Below are 19,648 nucleotides of genomic sequence, written 5' to 3' on the forward strand. Positions count from 1 at the left end.
CGCGCCCGGCCCGGGGCGGCGGGATCCGGTGTCGCCTGCAGCTGGCCGTGCGTCGGGCGCCGGAGCGAGCGGCCCGCGGGCCGGCTATTAATAACGCGGCCGGCGAGCCCCGGGTGGTGCAGCCATGGCCAGCCCGGAGCCCCGGCGCGGCGGGGACGGCGCCGCCCAGGCCGCGAGGTAGGACCTTCCAGGACCCGCATCGCTGGCCCTTTGGGGAGGGAGCTCTGGACGGATTCCCTTCCCCACTGCGAGCACCCTGAACCTGGCTGGGGTTAGTGGTCTAGCGGGGTGGGATGTGGGGGGCGGAGCCACGCGAGCGACGGGAGGTGGGGTGCCCGCAGGCCCGCAGGCCCGGGGTCAGCTACCGCCATTCGCCCCTCCCCCTCCCACGGGCTGTGTGAGAACTATTGACCCTTTCAGACTGGTGGGCATCAACTGCCTAGACAAATGCCATTTGGCCCCCAGTGGCCCAAGACAGACTCTACTTGTGTCCTTTCTTCCTCACCCCAGATGTCAACTGGAGACCAAGATCTCCAGTCGCTGAATCGCACTGTTTGGAAGCCACTTGGTGCAAGGCTGGGCCTTGGCCAGATTGAAGTTGAGTCTGTTCAACCAGCTTGTTCTCTCCTGTCTGGGCCTGGGATGAGGGGCAGCAGGGGGAGGGTGGGGCTGGGGAAGGGAGGCTGCTGTCTCAGTGCAGCAGAGGGGCCTGGCTGGGCAGCGACCCTCTCATCCATCCTCACTGTCAGCGTACCCCTGGTTAGGGGGAAGGGACCTGTGGCTGAGGGGTTTGCCACAAATGAGGAGCATTTCTACCCCAGGTCAGAGTGTGGCCGTGGGGCTCTCCAGAGTACCAAGAGGTGGAGGTGTGAATACTGCCCCCCCCCCCACATTTTACTGTCACACATGGGCACAAGGCTAAACACACTGTCTTAAACACAGACAGAAACTCACTGGCACTGCCATACACACATGGAGTCAGACATGTGGAATCATGCCTGTACAGTGTCACACGCACCCCCTCTCACCCCCTCTCCCCAGGCCTCCCATAAGCTGCTCCTTGCCCAGCTCCTTAGAGAAAGGCACCACGAGGGCAGGGTCTCGCAGAGGCCTGACTCCCTGGGTGCGGTCTCTGAGACAACATGGTGTGTAGTAACAGCACTGCCTGGATGTCAGGAGGCCTGGTAAGCGTGGGAATTCATTAGGTAAGTTTAACTAATTTTGAATGCTATGTGCCAAGCTTTGTTATACATGTTGTAGTTGTTTTACATCTTTAAGGCATCATATCTACCCTAGGAGGAGAGCACACAGGGTGGCAAATAACGATTCCCGCTCTGGAGTCCAACTGGCCAGCCTTTCCTAGCTCTACCACCTACGAGTTGTGGAACCTTGAATGAGTTCTTTCATCTGTTTGCTTTTTGGTTTCTGCATCAGTAAAATGGGGATAATAAATGAGTATTTTATAAATGAGTATACATGTAAAATGCTTAAAATAGTACCTGGAGCATTTCTAAAGTGGAGAGCTCGCCAGAAGCATGGATGTGAGGGCTGTGTGCTGGGAAAGCAGGGACGCCGTTGAATACCAGGGTGGGTCTGGCTGGCGGGGAAGGTGCATCCTTGAAGGTGTACCTTCTGGTGTAAGGTAGGGCTGTTCTCTAATCAGGTGGGGTACAAGGAACTACATTTCTCAGCTGGATCCTTCAAGCATTGTGGGCTAAGAGTGGGAGGTGTAAAAAGTTAACGCATGTTGTGGATTTCCAAGCATAGAGTGGGTTGTGGAGAGTAACGTGAGAGTAGGTTATAAAAGCATGTAGGGGCCACATCTTTAAGGGCCCTGGACCCATGCTAAGCAGTTTGGCTTTTTTTGGGTGAAGTGGAGCAACATGGCTTGCTGTGTGCTGTAGCGGACTCACCGTGGCACTGTAGAGAATAGACTGGTATGCGGAGAAGGAAGAAGGCTGGAGGCAGGGAGACCCATTAGAAGGCTGGTGTAAAAGTCCAGGTGAGAGACGATGACTTGGCTTAGGGCCCTGGCAGTGGGATGGGGAAGAGGGGGCGGAGACTTTTCTCAGTGAGAAAGGTCAGTTCTAGGTGAACTGACTATATGGGGGAAGGCAAAAGACTGCTTGCCTGCTCAACCTGGTGTATGGCGATGTGTTTCTCTGAGCTGGAGAATATAGTGCAGCAAAGCTGGGGAGAAGGAGAATTTGGGGGCAGTTGAGTTTGAAGTTCCAAGTGATAGTAAGTAAAGATATCTAAAAACCAGTTCCCTCTGGTAAGATGATGTGAATAGACTAGGTGATTGTTGAGGTTGTCTTTGAGCTTTCAGGTGTGGTGCCACTGCTGAATCAAATGAGGTCAGTGATGTTTGAGGCTTGTTGAAACCTCACTTTTGTGGTTTTGAGGGCTACCATGTGACCCAGAAAGGGAAGACAAGGATCCCTGGGGTGTTAGAGAGGAGGACAGAGTACACAAAGGTTTAGAATAAAAGTTCTTTATTGGGAACTTGGAGTTAAGATAGAGCTTAAAATCTGGACACAAGTAGGCCTTTTCAAGACAGAAAAATCAAATTCTTTGTTACATGGGATTTTTCATTTATACTTTCTACCTAAAAAAAGTTTCTTGAAAGCTACACTTAAATTTAGTGTTTTATAAGTGGCACTGATTATCTTAGTTTCCTTGAGCAAATTACTCAGTCTCCTGATTATCTTAGTTTCCTTGAGCAAATTACTCAGTCTCCTAACCTGTTTTCTGATCTGTTTATTAAAATGGGGATAATATATGTAACTACCTTACAGAGTTTTTAAGAGGATGAGTTGATAAACATTTAGAACAGAGGATTAAATGATTTGATTTATGTAAAGCATTTAGAATAGGGCTTGGCATATTTAAATGTGATTTACTATGATGATTATTTCTATGCTATTTTATGTTTTTAAGGAATTGCCCAGAGATCCATAGTAGGTATCACAGTAGAGATCACAGGAAAGACTGAAGTCAATTGAGGGTCAAAAAAGCAGGAGCGCATTTCCCAACAGAAACTCGCTGATTAGGCTGACTGGCGGGCAAGAGGCAGCTGGGTCAAGGAGCCCATAGGTTGGAATTGGAATCATAGGATCTGAATTCAAAGGTCTTTTACAGGCTGGAAGGCTGGATCATTTGTAACCAGATGAAGTTTCAAAAGATCAGGAGATGTGGCTTAAAAGCACTCAGTGTGAAAAAGTCTGAAGGATTTTCATCAAACTAAGCATTTGTCGAGTGTGATAGAGCTGCCCTATATGCTAAGGGCATCTTGGCTGCATCCATAGGAGTATAGTGTCCAGAGGCTTGACTGCCCAGGGCACACCTGGGGTACTGCTTTCAATACCCATCCCCAAGGGACAGTGGCAATCTGGAGACTGGTCAGAAAGAAGTGACCCAAATGAGGAGGGCACTGGGGAAACCTTGGCATTTATGGAATAATAGAAAAGATAAGTAAGTTACCTTTTAGTGTTTTTTTTTTTTTTTTTAATAAGTTGTGAAGTTTACTAAAGAGAGAAAAGCACATATTAAAGAGATACCGTGGACATGTTCAAGGGAGAAGCATGCACTGAGTGGGAGTGGGTTGGCTTGTCATATAGGGAAGTCTTACAATGATTTTCTTATCTCCACCTTTGAACACCAGGTGTCTTCTTTGTTCTAGGAGGAGATAACTTATCGGAACTTGTGGTCTGCTGTCACATATCTAAAATTTGTCTTTGGGCAGATGTTTAACAACCTTTATGACCTCATGCTTTCTGTCATTAACTAAGAATTTGCTTTGGGCCTATGATTGTTCAAGCTTTTATGGTTTGGGAAGGCTTCAGACCTTTAGGGGAAATTTTTGACCTATGAAGTTGGCAGCTGAAGTTTGCAGCTCTGTATTAACTCTTTTGAAGCTGAATAGAAGACCAGCTACCCCAGCTTTTTTTGCCCTATTCTATCCTGCCTCAAATTCCCCCTGAAAGAGTTGAACACCCTTAATCTTTTTTTCTGAACACCCTTAATCTTAACGGGGTACTGAGGGATGAAGGTCTGTCTTCCAAAAGTTCTTCCTGCTGTTTTAAGGATGGTAGACCCTGCCTGTAAGGGTGTAAAACTCTTTCCCTAATCTAGTGAGGGTGGGGGTAGGCTGGTCCTGGTTCAGAGTAACTTAATATTCACAGGAGAGCATGAGTTTAGTGTGGAATGCTTGCAGTCTGTTGGAAACAAATTTGACAAGTAGGTTAAACATGCAGGGGTCAAACATAAGAATGAGAAGAAAAGCAATTAAAGGACTCAGAGAAGGAAGGATCCAAGTAGTTAGATTAGGCAGATGTGGAAAAGGATTTCAGTCACTTTCAGCATTGTATTTAATTTGTTGGAATTACTCCCAAAGGTCCCCTATGTTCGCTTGAATTTCGCCTGCGTGGTTGACATAGAAGCCGAAAGAGGGAGAGCTCGTTATACTTAGCTCTGTTTCTTTAGTAGGAGCTTTAATCCACCCAATGGCCAACAGCTGTAGGATTCTCTTCGGTCAGGAGGGTCTGTAGGATCCTGGCTGGGGAGCTTGACCCTGGACAGGTGAATCCAACTGGAGACCCTATCTCCCACAGACCCTGACTCAGGATGTCTTCTCCCTTGAAATCAGCAAAGATGGATTCTTGGAAGCTCCTGCAGCAGTCTTCTCCTGGCGCGGCTAGGCAGAATATGCAACTGGTGCCCTGCTGGCAACAGTGCCAGGCAGAACCCCATTCCAGGTTCAGGACTCTCACCACGGAAAGAATTCAGAGACGAGAGGGGCCAGTAGGAATAAGTAGTAAAGTTTATTAAAGAAAGAAAAATACACATTAAAGAGAGAGCATGGACGTGTTCAGAGGATAAGCACACCACCTTTTAGTGTTTGAAGAACGTAAAGAAGCCAGATTTATCTGATTCTGGAAGAATCAAGTCCAGCAGATAAAAACTGCAGGGAGGAAGGTTTTATCTCAACAGTAAAATTCTCTCACAACAGTGGAACAAATAGTGGTGACTTAGGTGTGGGTTTCCTGTATGTAAGCAGAGACTACATGACGTTGTAGGGATGTTGTCAGGATCTAGGCAATGGACTGTGTACATGTGCCGGGGGGAGGTAAGAGAGGGAGAGAACAGATGGAGGGAAAGGGGCTAGACAGGCGACCTCTGATGTAATGTAGGCCTGTGGGCCAGCAACTCCAGTGACGAACCATCCTCTCATTTTAAATAATTTCTCTTGTAGGGCAACAGGAGCAGAGGCCAATTCTCCTCTTCAGGAGGAAAACTTTGAATCCCTTTATGAGGCAGAGACCATGAACCCAGAGTCTACTCTATCTTTGGAGGGGACTTTGAACCTGGAGGACATTCTCTACCTGGGGGACACAGGTGACCTTGAGGAGATGCTGTATGCGGCAGAGACTGGGAAGCCAGAGGAGATGCTGTATATTGAGGAAACCAGGCAGCCAGATGAGGTCCTGTATGTGAAAGAGCCCATGGAGCCAGAGGAGACACTGTTTGAAGAGATTGGGAAGCCAGCTGAGATACAGTTTGTGGAAGAGCCTATGAAGCCAGAAAAGACCCCAAGCCCAGAGCAGATCGTGTATGTGGGAGAGATGGACACAAGGGAGGAGCAATCTAACTCGGAGGCGAGCCCCTGCGCCGAGCCCAGCCCCAGCACAGAAGAGAACCTGAGCATAGAGGACCTGGAATTGCTAGAGGAGCGTTTCCAGCAGTGTGTCCAAGCTGTGGCCCAGCTGGAAGAAGAGAGGGATCGGCTTATCCATGAGCTTGTGTTGCTCCGGGAACCAGCCCTACAGGAGGTGCAGCGGGTCCACCAGGATATCCTGGCTGCCTACAAACTGCACGCCCAGGCAGAGCTGGAGAGGGATGGGATAAGGGAAGAGACCAGGTTGGTCAAGCAGAAGCTGTTCAAGGTGACAAAGGAATGCGTGGCCTACCAATACCAGCTGGAATGCCGCCGGCAGGATGTGGCCCAGTTTGCCGATTTGCAGGATGTGCTAACTACCCGGGCAGCCCAGCTCTCAGAGGAGCTGGCCCAGCTCAGGGATACCTACCAGAAGCAGAAGGAACAGCTGCGGCAACAACTAGAAGCACCCCCAAGCCAGAGTGATGGGCACTTTCTCCAGGAGAGCCGTCGGCTCTCTACCCAGTTTGAGAACCTCATGGCAGAGAGCCGCCAGGGCCTGGAGGAAGAGTATGAGCCTCAGCTGCTGCGACTCCTAGAGAGGAAAGAAGCTGGGGCCAAAGCTCTACAGAAAACCCAGTCTGAGATCCAGGAGATGAAGGAGGCTCTAAGACCCCTGCAAGCAGAGGCCCAGCAGCTCCACCTGCAAAACAGGAACTTGGAGGACCAGATCACACTTCTGAGGCAAAAACGAGATGAGGAGGTGCAGCAGTACAGGGTAAGTCCATTGGGCTTGATATGAAGTCTTTTAGTCTGGGGAAGGAAAAGGTGACCAGAATTAAATATTTTGGGGGCTGAAGGAAACTATCATAGGTGGAAAGAACTCATTCTGTGGAGCCATTCACTCACTTCTTTGCTCTATTCTTCACTCATTTCATTCATTCAGGCCTGTGCTAGGGGTTCAAAGTTATCTACACTCTTTTAGTTTACACAGCACTTTCTTTTAAAATTCAGTTTTATTGAGATATATTTACACACCACACAATCATCCATGGTGCACAATCAACTGTCCACAGCACCATCCTATAGCCATGCACTCATCACCCCAATCCATCTCCGAACACTTTCCTTACACCAGAAAGAATCAGAACCAGAATAAAAAATAAGAATAAAAAAAAGAACATCCAACCACCCCCCCATCCCACACTATTTTTTATTTAGGTTTTGTCCCCATTTCTCCACCCATCCATCCACACACTGGACAAAGGGAGTGTGATCCACAGGGCCCCACAATCACACCATCACCCCCCATAAGCTACATTGCTATATAATCGTCTCCAAGAGCCAAGGCCACTGGGTTGGAGTTTGGTAGTTTCAGTTATTTACTTCTAGCCATTCCAACATATCAAAACCTAAGAAGTGTTATCTATGTAGTGCGTAAGAATGTCCACCAGAGTGACCTCTTGACTCTACCCGAAATCTCTCAGCCATTGAAGTTTTACTTTGCTTCATTTTGCATCCCCCTTTTGGTCAAGAAGATGTTCTCAATCCCACGATGCTGGGTCCAGATTCATCCTTGGGAGTCACATCCTGCGTTGCCAGGGAGATTTACACCTCTAGGAGTCAGGTCCCACGCAGTGGGGAGGGCAGCAAGATCACCCGCCAAGGTGGCCTAGTTAGAGAGAGAGAGGGCCACATCTGAGCAACAAAGAGGCACTGAGGGGGAGACTCTTAGGCACAATTATAAGCGGGTTTAGCCTCTCCTTGCAGCAACAAGCTTTACAGGGGCCAGCCCCAAGACAGAGGGCTCAGCACATCAAGCCGTCAGTCCCCAATGTTTGTGAGAACATCAGCAACAATCCAGGTGAGGAAGTCCAACACCTCTGCATTCTCCCCTAGCTCTTCAAGGGGCCCGCGAATATCTATTTTTATTCTTCACCCAAACCACCCTCGGATGTGTTGCTATTTCATTCTAATCTATACAGACCTACCATAGCTCACCTCCTATTTAAAGTTCCATGTAACCGTAGTGTCTGAACAAACCGATCATAGAAGTTATACTGTTTAGAAAATATAGATCCTACACCAAATAAAATCTATTCCCTTGGTCTCACATGGAAGCCGAAGTTTGAACACAGTCATTTCAACCTTTACCCTTTGGCCCAATTTGTACATAGCACTTTTTTACGTCTATTATATGATTTGATCCTCACATTAATCCTGTAAGCCAAGTATTATCATTTTTTATAGATGAGGAAACTGAGGCTCAGTGAGGGAGAATCATTTGAACCCTGCTGTGACCAACCCAACCCCAAATATTTCAGTGCTCTTTCCATGGCACTATTTTCCAGTTCTGAGTGAACCACACTTGAGGAAGGAGGCTAGACAGAATTCATTCATTTCTTGCTGTCTTCCCCATGCTCACCCTCAAGTCCCACTCAGCTGACCTGTGCCCTGACATTTCTCCAGTCTTCAAACTGGAATGAAATCTGTAAATCTGTATTCCTTATTCTCCTTATTTGTGCTTTTGTTACCATCTCCCTTGTATTCAACTTATTTCTGATTGTGAGCCAGTTCTAATCCCTTTTTAGAACAGAATGGGGTATAAATAACGGAATGAATAAACAATTGCATCTGTCTCTCCCACAGACTATGAGCTTTCTGAAGGTAGGGAATATGTTTTACGTATCTGTGTATTATTCTCTGCCCCCCATGGCTTGGAGTACACATCAGTTAAGTGCTGAACTGAATTTTATGCTGCTGCGCTGCTTGAGAGCAGCATTTTTGTCTTTTGAAACATACATTCCTTTGGATAAACTAAAAATCTCACTCTTTCTGAGATTCTTATACATCCCCAAGGGAACATGTCCCCTGCTGAAAATGGCAGTATTCACTTCAGGGAAGATTTTGTCAAGCTTTCTGCAGTTATTATGAAAAATGTTATTTTTGTTGTTGTTATAAAATTGGATGTTTTCAAACTGTGAATATGTGTACTACCTTCCCCCACTCAGCTCCCTCCCCCAATTGCTTTTTTTTAATTGGTTCACAATCTAGTGAAAGGACACTTACTGATTTAGCATAAATATTGCCCTTAACAGCTTACATGCAAACAGACATTACACCTATAATTGCAGCCCAAGGGAGAAAGTAGTATGTGATTTAAGAGAGGTGCAGGTAAGAGTGCTTTGGGATGAGGTTATTTTTAGCCATGGCTTAAATCAGAGAACTCTTCATGGAAGAAGAGGTGGAATTTGAGCAGGTATTGATGTACAAGGAAGTTCTAGACCCATGCCATCCAACAGAAGAAATATAATGTGAGCCACACATGTAATTTAAAATTTCTAGTAGCCACATGAAAAAAAAAATAAAGAGAAATAGGTAAAAATAACTTTAATACTGTATTTTATTTAACTAAACATATCTAAAATATAAACTCAACATATTATCAATATTAAAAATTATTAATGAGCTATTTTACTTTTTTGTTGTTTGGTACTAAGTCTTTGAAATCTGGTTTTTCATACATACATCACATCTCTATTTGGCCTACTGACATTCCAAGTGCTAAACAGCCACAGGTGGCTCGTGGCTTCCACTGGACAGTGCAGATCTAGACATGTGGAGATGCCTGGAACCAGATGGGGCAAAGGCATAGGAAGTATAAGAAAGCAGAGCATGTTCAGGAAGTTATTACATTTGGCTGCATGTGAAGGGAGAAAAACTATAAAAGTATGTTGAAGTGTACAGGTAGGTTGGGGCAGATCACACTGGATTTGAAATGCAAACTAGGGAGTCTGGACTTTATTTAGTATTCAGTTGCATTGTTACGGGTATTTAATCAGGGGAGTGATATGATTGGCTCTCCACTTTTAGAAAGTACTTGTGGCAGTGTGTAAAATGGGGTGGAGACCCAGAAACAAGGGAGACTAATTAGGAAGCTACTATAGGTAAGAGGTAACAATGGTAGTGGGAATAAAGGAAGGGGAAGGATGCAAGAACTAGTGCAGAAGAATAAACTTGGAGATTGAATGGTTGGGGTGAGGAGGTGAACAAGACAAAGATGCTGAGATTTCAGGCATGGCTAACTAAAATGGAGGAGTCATAAATAGGGAACTTGGGTTCGAGTTTTCTGACTTAGTATCAGAGAAACTGTAGAATTATTTCCTTCAGTGATTTTCATCATTGTATTGGGTTTGTTTCAGATTCGATGATCTATACAGCTTTTCAAGGATCATTCTAGGGCAGCCTCTCCCATCACTGTACCATAATTAAAGTAGGAATCAAGGTTTGAAGGACCTACTTCTTTCTGAAATGGCTTCTTAAACTCTGTCGTCTGTGGCACTTGATTACTTTTCAAGGATGCCCCTTTAATCCTTAGGCTGTTCCATTCTTACCAATTGCAAACTTTGCCTCTTTCACTACCATCATCATCCATTTATTCAACAAATATTTTTTGAGTGTCAGGCAGTGAGCTATGTGCTGGCAAGAGAGATGAGAAAGATGGGCTCCTTGCCCTCATTCCAAGAGGGATACCAGATAAAATTAACATATTTTATAAAGTCTAAGACACTGTTGATTTTAAGATGTGATCTGATTTGAAATATTAAAATGAAAAAAAAAGTGTCTTAGAATCAATGAAGAGATTATACACCTCAATGTTGTAAGTGCTGTAATAGCTACAGGAATAAGGCACTGTACCGATGAAGCAGGTATCAGGATCCCTGCCTGGGGAAACAAGAGGGAACTTCATAGAGGAGTAACGATAGCTAGCACTTTTTGAGCACTTACTATATGCCAGGTAAGGCACTCAAAGTACTTTACATGTCCTAACTCACTGTCATCCTTACAGCATTGAGGTGGGTACCAATTAGTCACCATTTGAGAAATGAAAAAACCGAGGTGAGACACAGAGAAATTAAGTCATTTGTCCAAGGTCATACAACTGGGAAGTGATGGGTCAAGGCTTTGATCCTGAGTGATCTAGCTCACATTTCGCATTCACATCAACCACTATAAGGTGTTTGAGCTGGCCTTGAAGAATGAATTCATTGGGCAGACAGGGGAAAGATATTCATGGCAAAGGGAACAGCTTGTACAAAAGCATGAAAATACAAAAGACACGTTCTGGGAAGAGAGCTTATTGTGGTGGATCACAAGGAATGTGAGAAGTAGAGATGAGTTTGGGGAGGTAGATTGGAACCAGATTGTAAAAGGCTTTATGTATCCTTTAGGCCTGTGGTTTTCAAAAAGTTTTTTTCCAAGGCCACGGATCCTTTTTCCAAAATAGAATTTCATATGGAATATCAAAATATAAAGCAGGTAAAAGTAGGGCTACTCTGATTGAAGACAGGAAAGGGCACTCCAATTTGGCCTCTTCCTGGGGTTTCACAGAAAAGTCTGTCAACCACTAAAGAACCAGTGAAGATGTTTAGGCACTGGTATGAGGTAATTATATAAAAATTTTTAGGCAAATTTTGGCTAAATCATTTATTGAGAAACTTTGGACAAATTAACCTCCATGGCTCATTTCTTTCACATGTAAGATGGGGATTAATAACACTGTCACCCCTTAAGGCTGTTGCAAGGAATGAACAAGTTAACATTTGTAAAGAACTTACAATGGTGTCTGGCACCCAGGAATACACCCTTTAGGTGGCAGAGTGTGGAGGGCAGATTGAAAGAGCTTGGAATGACCACTTAGACCTTAGAGGGAGAAATAATGGGATATTTCTGAGAAAAACAGGTAGGGTTTGCAACTCATTGCAGAGGATGGGGTGAGGAATTTGCTGAGAATGATCCCATAGTGCGCCACTGATAGACTGCTGATGCCATTAACTGAAATATGTAATATGCTTACTGTTTGCATACTTCCTCCTATCAATAAGCATTATGTGTAGGGCATGGGACATACTAAGAACCAGGAACCTACAATCTGATTGGGAGTTAGACATGAATAAGGGATATGAGAGCAGATGCCTAGAGCCTTCCCTCTTTTTATCCCCTTACCACTACCTTGTGCTCCAGCCATCCCAACTTACCTACAGTTCTAATGAGCCACTTTTTCACAATTCCATGCCTGTACAGTTGGCCAGAACTCCTTTTCCCCTTTATTACTTTACTCCTACTCATTCTTTAATAATCAGCCCAAGTTCCATTTCTTCCTGGAAAGATATCTGTGTGACAGATACTCTTCCTGTGTTCCCAGAAGAACCTGTCACATTGTATTACTGTTTTCTCCCTCCTCAGAGTAGTAGACTTTGTAATCTTCTATGTATAAGGAGAAAAATTAAATCAGGAATGTTGACAATAAAAATGCCACGAGATCAGAGGAAGACACGATGATTTGGTGCTGGGGACACTGGAGAGATATGTGCACTACGCTTAGATGATGAGTAGAGCAAGGGGCAAGCTGTCTAGGAGAGTGAAATGGAAGGAGCAAAGGCACAGAGATTTATGAGTTGGTCAGGGTTTAGCAGTGCTGTTCAATAGAAATATGCAGGCAGAGATGTCATTTTTAATTTCCTAGTAGCCATGTTAAAAACATGTAAAAAGACAGGTGAAATTAATTTTAATTTAACCCATGTCATCAGTATAAAAAATTGAGATATTTTACATATGTTTTGTGTGCACCAAGTCTTAGCAATTTGCTGTGTCTTTTGCCCTTACAGCTCTTTGAATCAAGACTAGCCATATCAGTGTTCAATAGTCACACGCGGCTAGTGGCTTCTGTACTGGACAGTGCAGGGCTGGAGGGAAATCTTCATATGGAAGAGTAATGGAGGTTCAAGTTAGAGGTCAGGATCAAATTAGAGGGGGTCTGAATACCAGACTAAAGGAAAGTGGAAAGCCTTCAAAAGATTTTGAGGTGACAAAGCAGTTTTTGGAAAGTTAGTCTAGTGGTGCAATTTGGGATTGAATTAACTAGATTAGATTATCCCATTGCCATTACAGCAATCCTTCCTTCATTCCACTGATGCTGTTCCATCCTGTCAGAGTTCATCATTAATGATACAGCTTGGCTTCCCAAGCATGTACTTAAGTGCCTCATAAAAATAACAGGTTTGCTAGGTAGTGAGGTTTGGGAAACGGGCACAGTGGTACACAGATGCCTTCTTTCAGACAACATGCCCTTAGAGGGTGAGGATGCAGCTCTCTGTGTGGTGCCAAAGCATAGGTAGGCACTAAAAAGGGCTTGACAAGTTGATGAAAGTTGAGATTCAGCCAGAGTATCAAACACTACAGATCAATGTGCCACAGGTATTATATCAAGGATGACTCAGTGAACAAATTATTTAGATCCTTCTAATAATAGCCAAACTGGATTCCTATCCTATTATTCCTCAAAATCTGACATGAAGTCCCAGTCCCTTTAAAATATATCTTCCAACTTTATGCCCCTTCCCTTCTTTATGACACCACCAGCTAAGCCAGAGGCTGAATTGCTGGTATCTTCCTTAACTCATTTCTCAAGCAATAATCCTAGGCAGCAAGAATTTAAAAAATGCATCTCAGCCTCATCTTGGCAAAACAGGAAATGGACAGTTCTCCGAAGGCTCCTGAGGGTCTCCTGGGCATAGCATCTTTATCTTCCAACTTGAGAATTTTTGGGCAAATTCAGTCCTTTTGTATAATGAGTAAAGGATACAGAAATCAACAACTATAAGAGCCATCATCCCCACCAAAGCATCTACTGCATATGATGCTATGTATTAAGTGAAGATTTCTGACTTCAAGGAGCTTCTAACACAAACACTAATAAAACAAGCATGAAAAATACAAATAAGACTGTGAAAGAAATAAAGTTCACTTATCTTTTCTTCCTGTAAACTAACAACCCAAATGGCTTCTAAACATGAACTTTCTTTTGTTGAGCAGCTATCCTAGAATTCTAGCCAATATTTAAAAATTACTTGTTTCTACAAAGACTTGGTTTCTTTCAACTTAATTCTCCCCAATGGCACTTCTTTTTTTAAAAATATTTTTTAATGTAGAATATAACATATATACATAAAAGTGATAACTTTCCAAGTGCAATTTAACAAGTAGTTATAAAGAGCAAATTTCAAAGAATATTATAGGTTACAATTCCACAGTTTCAGTTATCCAACAGCATTTCTTAAGACTTTGAAACTGGAGAGTCCCTCTGAGTACCTGTCCACTCTTTCCAGGATTCTATTAGGTAAGCTGTGGCAGACAAGCCTCCTTTCAGGGCACCACATTTTCAAAAGTGGTTTCAGTTTGTCAGACACTTAACCTCTTTGAATCTCAGTTTCCTAATCTATCAAATAAAGATAACACCAGACTGAATACTGCTGTGAAAATCAAACAATGTATAAGAAGTATTTCGTAAACTCTATTGGACAAAGAGGTTTTTATTGTGTAACTCATCAGAAATGTTCTTGGCCCTTTCACACAGGAACAACTGGAGGAAATGGAAGAACGACAGAGGCAGTTAAGAAGCGGGGTGCAACTTCAGCAGCAGAAAAACAAAGAGTTGGAGCAGCTAAGGATCAGTCTTGCTGAAGAACTCTCAACATTTAAGTCAGTTTTTGCTGCCACCCAAATCTCATCTAATACTGGCTGAGGGGATGGAGGGAAAGGTTCAGGGGAAACGTCATCTAACAGTGAAAAACAAAAGAATGATCTGGGAATTGATTTTCAAATTGTGCTCATCTATGAAGAGATGAAAAATGGCTCTCTTTTTTTAAAGGGTTATACTTTCCAAGAGCCTGGAACAGGGTGAGGCTCCCACTTCTCAGGCAGGTGGAACTGAGACACAGTCTCAAGGTGATCCTTGCAGGGAGAAGAGTGGTGTTTGCATCCTGACTGCTTTCCTAACTTAACAATACTAATGCCTTAAAAAAAAGAAAATGAATGTGTGTCTAAAATAGTGTGCCTAATGACAAATCATTTAGGGGTAATACATACCTCCAAAAACACTGGTTCAAACATTCAAAATTCATTTGGAATGTCTGAGTTTCTATTAGCTCTCAAAATATGCCCTAATTATCACCAGGAATTCTGTAACAGGAAAACATCTAGGTCCACCTGCTATTCACAGTTTTCTAAGAATAGCAGAGAAGACAGATGTGTAAAGAATTCAGATGATGGCCACAGGAGGCCAAAGGAGAAGGCAAATTAAGTCTGATAGTCACAAAAAGCTAAGGGAGGGTGTTGTTTATAGGCTAAGGGGCAGGCTTATTGCATATATGAAACAAGCAACACACCTATCTATTAGTTTCCTTATATAATAAAATATGCAAAGGCTGTGGTTTGACAGAAGTGGGAAATATTTCATATTTCTGACTGACATTTACTTTTAGGACCTGGCAAAACAAACAGCACTTTTTGACCAATGACCTATTTAGACAAGCACTGGCTAATAGCCCACTTTGATGTCCTACTCATTTTGCCTTTAACAAAGTAATCAAAATATTATACATCTGGTTAATATGACAAAATAAACATTCAATCAAAGATCCCTCTACTCATGTTCTACTATTATGCTCTGATATTCTTTATAAAGCCCTAGATCCCATCTTAAAGAAACTAAGGATTAAAAAGTCTGTATCAAGCTGTATACTAGGTAAAACACCCATAAATCTTATTAACTTCCTAGTTAAATTTACATCTTGGATACAAATTCATAAACAACTATTATAACTCATGTTCTGGTTTTTTTTTTTTAACTTACTAGGACTTTTACTGTTTTATCCAGACACAACTAAATTACATTATGTTGTCATTAAGGAAAATGACAGGCTAAACACCTTGTGTGGATCAGATGAGAAGTAAAATAGGGAAAAGGGAATGATTAATCCAAAGAATAACACTACAGAATTCTAGGCATTGTAATAATACTTGGGTAAAGTTAACTCTGGCAGAGAATTTTCAGTTAGCTGCCTCCCACCACAATCACGTTGGTTACCGTTCATTGTTTTGACCAACTTCTCCCAAGTGGCACTAACTAGATTTTTGAGGTTTAATGTTATAAATTTTCTACTGTTATTTCAAGTTGTACAAAGTATAAACTTAATCTTTTTTTCCCAACCTTACAGGGGCTGTTTAGAAACGTACGGCCAAATCTGTACCCCAGAAACAAACAAAAAAAACTTATTAGCAAAGGATCACTAAGTATTCTTTGGACATACTTTCTTTCAGACAAGGGACTGCCAGGAACTTGGCAAGCAATTCATCCTGTAAAAGTCACAATATTGGTTGACCTGTTAAAAGACTCTAGGGCTGGCCGGTAGTAGAACACTGGCCACCCTTAGCTGGATTCTAGTTCATAGGCTGGATGGTACTGATCTCAACACACTAAGGAATGGAAAGCCCAGCCTCCTAACTTCCAGCAGAACCCTCACGTGCCGCCAAGGAGGAATGTGTTGGGCACACCTTGCAGTGTTGCAAGAATGTATCTTGCTTATGTTGACCCAAACCAAAAACATTTTGGAGGGAAGGGGGCACAGACAGGTCAAAAAAGCAGCAACTGTCATTACCTGGGTTACAATTTTGCATTCTTGTGCGATGAGTGTTAGCCTCTAAACAAATACTTATACAAAGTTTACTCTTTCTTAAAGGTTTTTCTGCCTTATATGGTTTATTCTTTGTGTCAAGTTAATTTCACCTTACTCCAGAACACCTACATGATTTGGAAAAGAAACCAATTTAGATTTTAACCTAAAGGTTAATTAAGATTTTCCCAAAGATCTTTCCTCAAGAAAATAGTTTTGGGTCAAGTTGATCTACTCAGTCAAAAAAACAAAACAAACAAAAACTGAGTGACTGGCAAAGAAAATCAGGCATTTTATTTGGTTATGGCACTTAGTGATGAAGGCTTTCAGAGCCTGTTATTTCTAACCTCTAAGTACAGACCCCAGGAGAAAACATACTGGGGAGATTCAGCCTCCAAAAGAAAAGGTTCAAACTCCTTTTCCAAATTTAAACTTTGCCTTAAATTCTCTCTGCCACACTGCCTTTGACATTTTACAAAAAGCCCAAGTAGTTATTTAGAGAAGGATGGGTAATAGACTTCAGAGAGATGTAATTTATCAAAGAATAATCCATGCACCTCTGACTCAGTGTTTTAGGTCTTTCACTCTCCCTGGGAAGAAGTAAAGAAAGCTCTTTTCCATAGTTCTGGGTCCATTACATTTAACTCTGCTCTCGGTAGTCAAAGACCATGGAAAATAACTGCCATCCGAACAACTGTTCTACAAGCCAGATACTGTGTTGGATGGACGTTACGTACTAAATAAGACCCATGAGCATGGAGTTATGTAGAAAAGCAATTTATTCCATTATAAGCACTTGCACAGTTAGTCATGGAGAATAACAGGCCTGCTGGTGAAACAGGTCACCAAAAAGGACATGGTACCAAACTAGTGGTCAAGGACTAACTCCTAAAAAAAAAAGCAAACTCTTATCCAGGATTAATTTAATTTTAAAAACGAGTATCCGCTATCAAGTCATTCTTCTCAACTTAACTGGACAGTCTACCTGTGGTATAACTGTCAGGTAAAAACATACATCTTTACAACTTGGTGGTCCCAAGTTTAAAAAACAACCATTTCACAGAAAGGAAAGAAATAATATGAAACAGCTCAAGAAATACACTAACGAGCAAAAATATATGGGGAAAGAGGAACACATAAAATAGTTTTGACTTAACTGAAGAAACTGAGACTGGTCTATATAGGAAAATGTGCATCCTGGAAAGTTAGGTATGATGATTTTAGAGTAGGAATCTATATGACTTGAATCTCTCCCCTATTTCCTGAATAAACACATCTGCAGTATTATACTTCATGGCTCAGACGCCTACCCAACATGGCTCTATTCATTATCCACTCTAACCTGAAATGAGTCTGAAAAACTTGGGAATATAGCATAAGAAAAACAACCACACAACTATATTCCCCTTTCTGTGTCTTCTTCAGACCTGGGTTTGATTCTAGAAAATTCCTGAAGAAAATTTAAATATAAGTTTGTGGCTTTGCTGAATCAAGTCCCCCAGTTAATATTTAGAAAAACACCCAATGTCTGGGCTAATAGCATTTGTTGATGGCAATTATAGAGGGATAGCCAAACAAAGTCTGTGTCTCAAAACCAGTGTTAAATCAATCTCAGGATTGAGAGGGAAAAAAGGGGAGTTTAAAATCACAAGTGCAGACATATCTAGGATCCTTGTCCTTCTGGATCCACACTTCCTTCAGGGTCTTCATCATTATAAATGTTCTCTGCCTGCAACAAAACAAGAAAAAGATGGAGAAAAAGGTATTTAATAAACATAAGGTTACTTCCTGAAGTCAGGTTTTAACAATAGATTAGGCCAGGGGACAAAACAGAAAATACTTTAGGCTGATGGGCCAAATAGTCTATGCTGCAATTATTCAGCTCTGCCACTGTTGCATGAAAATAGTGGCAGACAACCTGTAACGAATGGGCATGGCTGTGTTACAATAAAAACAGGAGGTCAGCCCACAAGCCTTAGTGTTTTGCCGACTCCCCCTAGGGTAGTCCATTGCAACAAAACTGAAGTTTGGTCACTGTTTCTTTTGGTAACTAACATTCTTGAGTCCTTTACTTTACAAAATAACCAGAGATTATTCATAATAGTCAAAAAGTGAAAACAATCACTGATGAATGGATGAATAAAAAGTTAATATATCCACACAATGGAATATTACTCAGGAAAAAAAAAAAAAAAAAAAAAAAAAGCCAATCACAAAAGGTCACATTGTTTGACTCCATTTATATGAAATATCCAGAATGGGCAGAGTCATACAAGAAAGAAAGTACACTGGTGGTTGGTGATTGCCTAGGGTGGGAGGTATTAGGGAAAAATGGAGAGTGATTGCTAATGGATGTCAGGTTTCTTTTTATGGGTTAATGAAATGTTTTAAAATTGGTTGAGGTGATGGTTACACAAGTCAGTGAATATGCTAAAAACCAATGAACTGTATCCGGAAAAAAAAAGAAAAAGGAAAAAGGCTTATGTTCCAAATCTCAATCTGTAAGTATTTTTTTAAGAAAAACTGCTCTTGCTTTTCTACCACTTCATGAAATACCTGTATCTAAAGACATAATCTTAAATACAGAAACCACTTTCATTTCAACCAGGCCAAATTTATTGTTCTTAGCACCTACTGTGCACAAATCACTACACTAGACTAGGTACTGCAGACGAAGGGAAAGACACAATCTTTCCTTCAAAGAGCTTGTGATCTGATAGCAGAGATAAGGAATGAATACAATTCTTAAAAAAATGATTAAGAGAAATAACCTGGACTAGAGGTAAATATCTTGGAAATGAACTAGTCAACCTTCTTTACAACATTCCCATAGCAAGTACTAAAATGGCTTTATATGCAGAACCATCATGCTGTTTTGCATTTTTTTTGCCAGTTAATAGTATGTCATGAATATCTTATAAACATACTTTTTTTGATACATAATATTTCATAGTATGGATGTAACATAATTTGCTAATCTCATGGGACACAAATATTCTCATTTTAAGAAAGTTCTGATTATTAGCCCACCCAGATCAAGATGGTGGAGTGAGACGCTTCAGGGCTCTGTCCCCTGACGAAAGCTTTGAACTATCAGCAATAACTGGCAGAAACATCTTTCTCAAAGGTACAGAAAACAGTTAAAGGACTGTAATAACAGGTTGAGTAAGAAGAAAAAGGCTACTTAAAAGCCCCTCCCTCATGCCTCACTGGTACAGTTCAAAGCTAGCCCATGTGTCCAGTTTGGATCCCTGGTCCCAGCAGTGGAGGGAGCCGAGTTAACTCTTCAGCACATAGTGGGAATTTGTATGTCTGGCCCATCTGTCTGTTGATAGCCTGGGAGATTCACCATCTCAGAACTTGCCCTACTTGTAAAAGGTGGCTCACAGAACTCTTCTACAGAGTGCTGCAAAGAGCAGTCAAGTCATGCTGCCTGGAGCAGGAATTGCTGGTTGTAGGATATACAATGCAGTGCTGG

At 42.3% G+C, this 19,648-nt stretch overlaps 2 protein-coding genes across 6 annotated transcripts in view; one reads left to right on the plus strand and one right to left on the minus strand.

The window, feature by feature from the left end:
• On the plus strand, positions 1–18,351 carry SYNC (syncoilin, intermediate filament protein). 5 transcript variants are annotated; one of them, XM_037827837.1, is made up of 4 exons: positions 1–177; positions 5,255–6,434; positions 14,073–14,197; positions 14,367–18,351. In XM_037827837.1, exons 1-4 carry the CDS (start codon positions 125–127, stop codon positions 14,497–14,499), a joined length of 1,491 nt encoding a protein of 496 aa, XP_037683765.1. In that variant the 5' UTR covers positions 1–124; the 3' UTR covers positions 14,500–18,351. The 5 variants fall into 5 exon arrangements, with proteins under 5 accessions (XP_037683765.1, XP_037683764.1, XP_037683763.1 ...); XM_037827836.1 differs by having other exon boundaries at positions 15,715–18,351; XM_037827835.1 differs by lacking the exon at positions 1–177 and adding an exon at positions 512–597 and having other exon boundaries at positions 14,073–18,350.
• The window catches only part of RBBP4 (RB binding protein 4, chromatin remodeling factor), a 20,067-nt gene continuing 15,671 nt past the window's right edge, over positions 15,253–19,648 (minus strand). Inside the window, exon 12 of the mRNA XM_037827838.1 lies at positions 15,253–17,899. Within this exon, the coding sequence (XP_037683766.1) occupies positions 17,834–17,899 (66 nt within the window). The 3' untranslated portion in view covers positions 15,253–17,833. The remainder of the gene's footprint in view (positions 17,900–19,648) is intronic.

This window comes from Choloepus didactylus, chromosome 2, assembly GCF_015220235.1.
Source record: "Choloepus didactylus isolate mChoDid1 chromosome 2, mChoDid1.pri, whole genome shotgun sequence".
NCBI classification, from domain to species: domain Eukaryota; kingdom Metazoa; phylum Chordata; class Mammalia; order Pilosa; family Megalonychidae; genus Choloepus; species Choloepus didactylus.

Excerpts from the sequence above, each read along its gene's own strand:
- SYNC (XM_037827837.1), top strand. The coding sequence starts at position 125 with ATGGCCAGCCCGGAGCCCCGGCGCGGCGGGGACGGCGCCGCCCAGGCC. Across the intron at positions 178-5,254 it reads GGCGCCGCCCAGGCCGCGAG|GGCAACAGGAGCAGAGGCCA; the intron begins GTAGGACCTTCC and ends TTTCTCTTGTAG. Across the intron at positions 6,435-14,072 it reads AGGAGGTGCAGCAGTACAGG|GAACAACTGGAGGAAATGGA; the intron begins GTAAGTCCATTG and ends CCTTTCACACAG.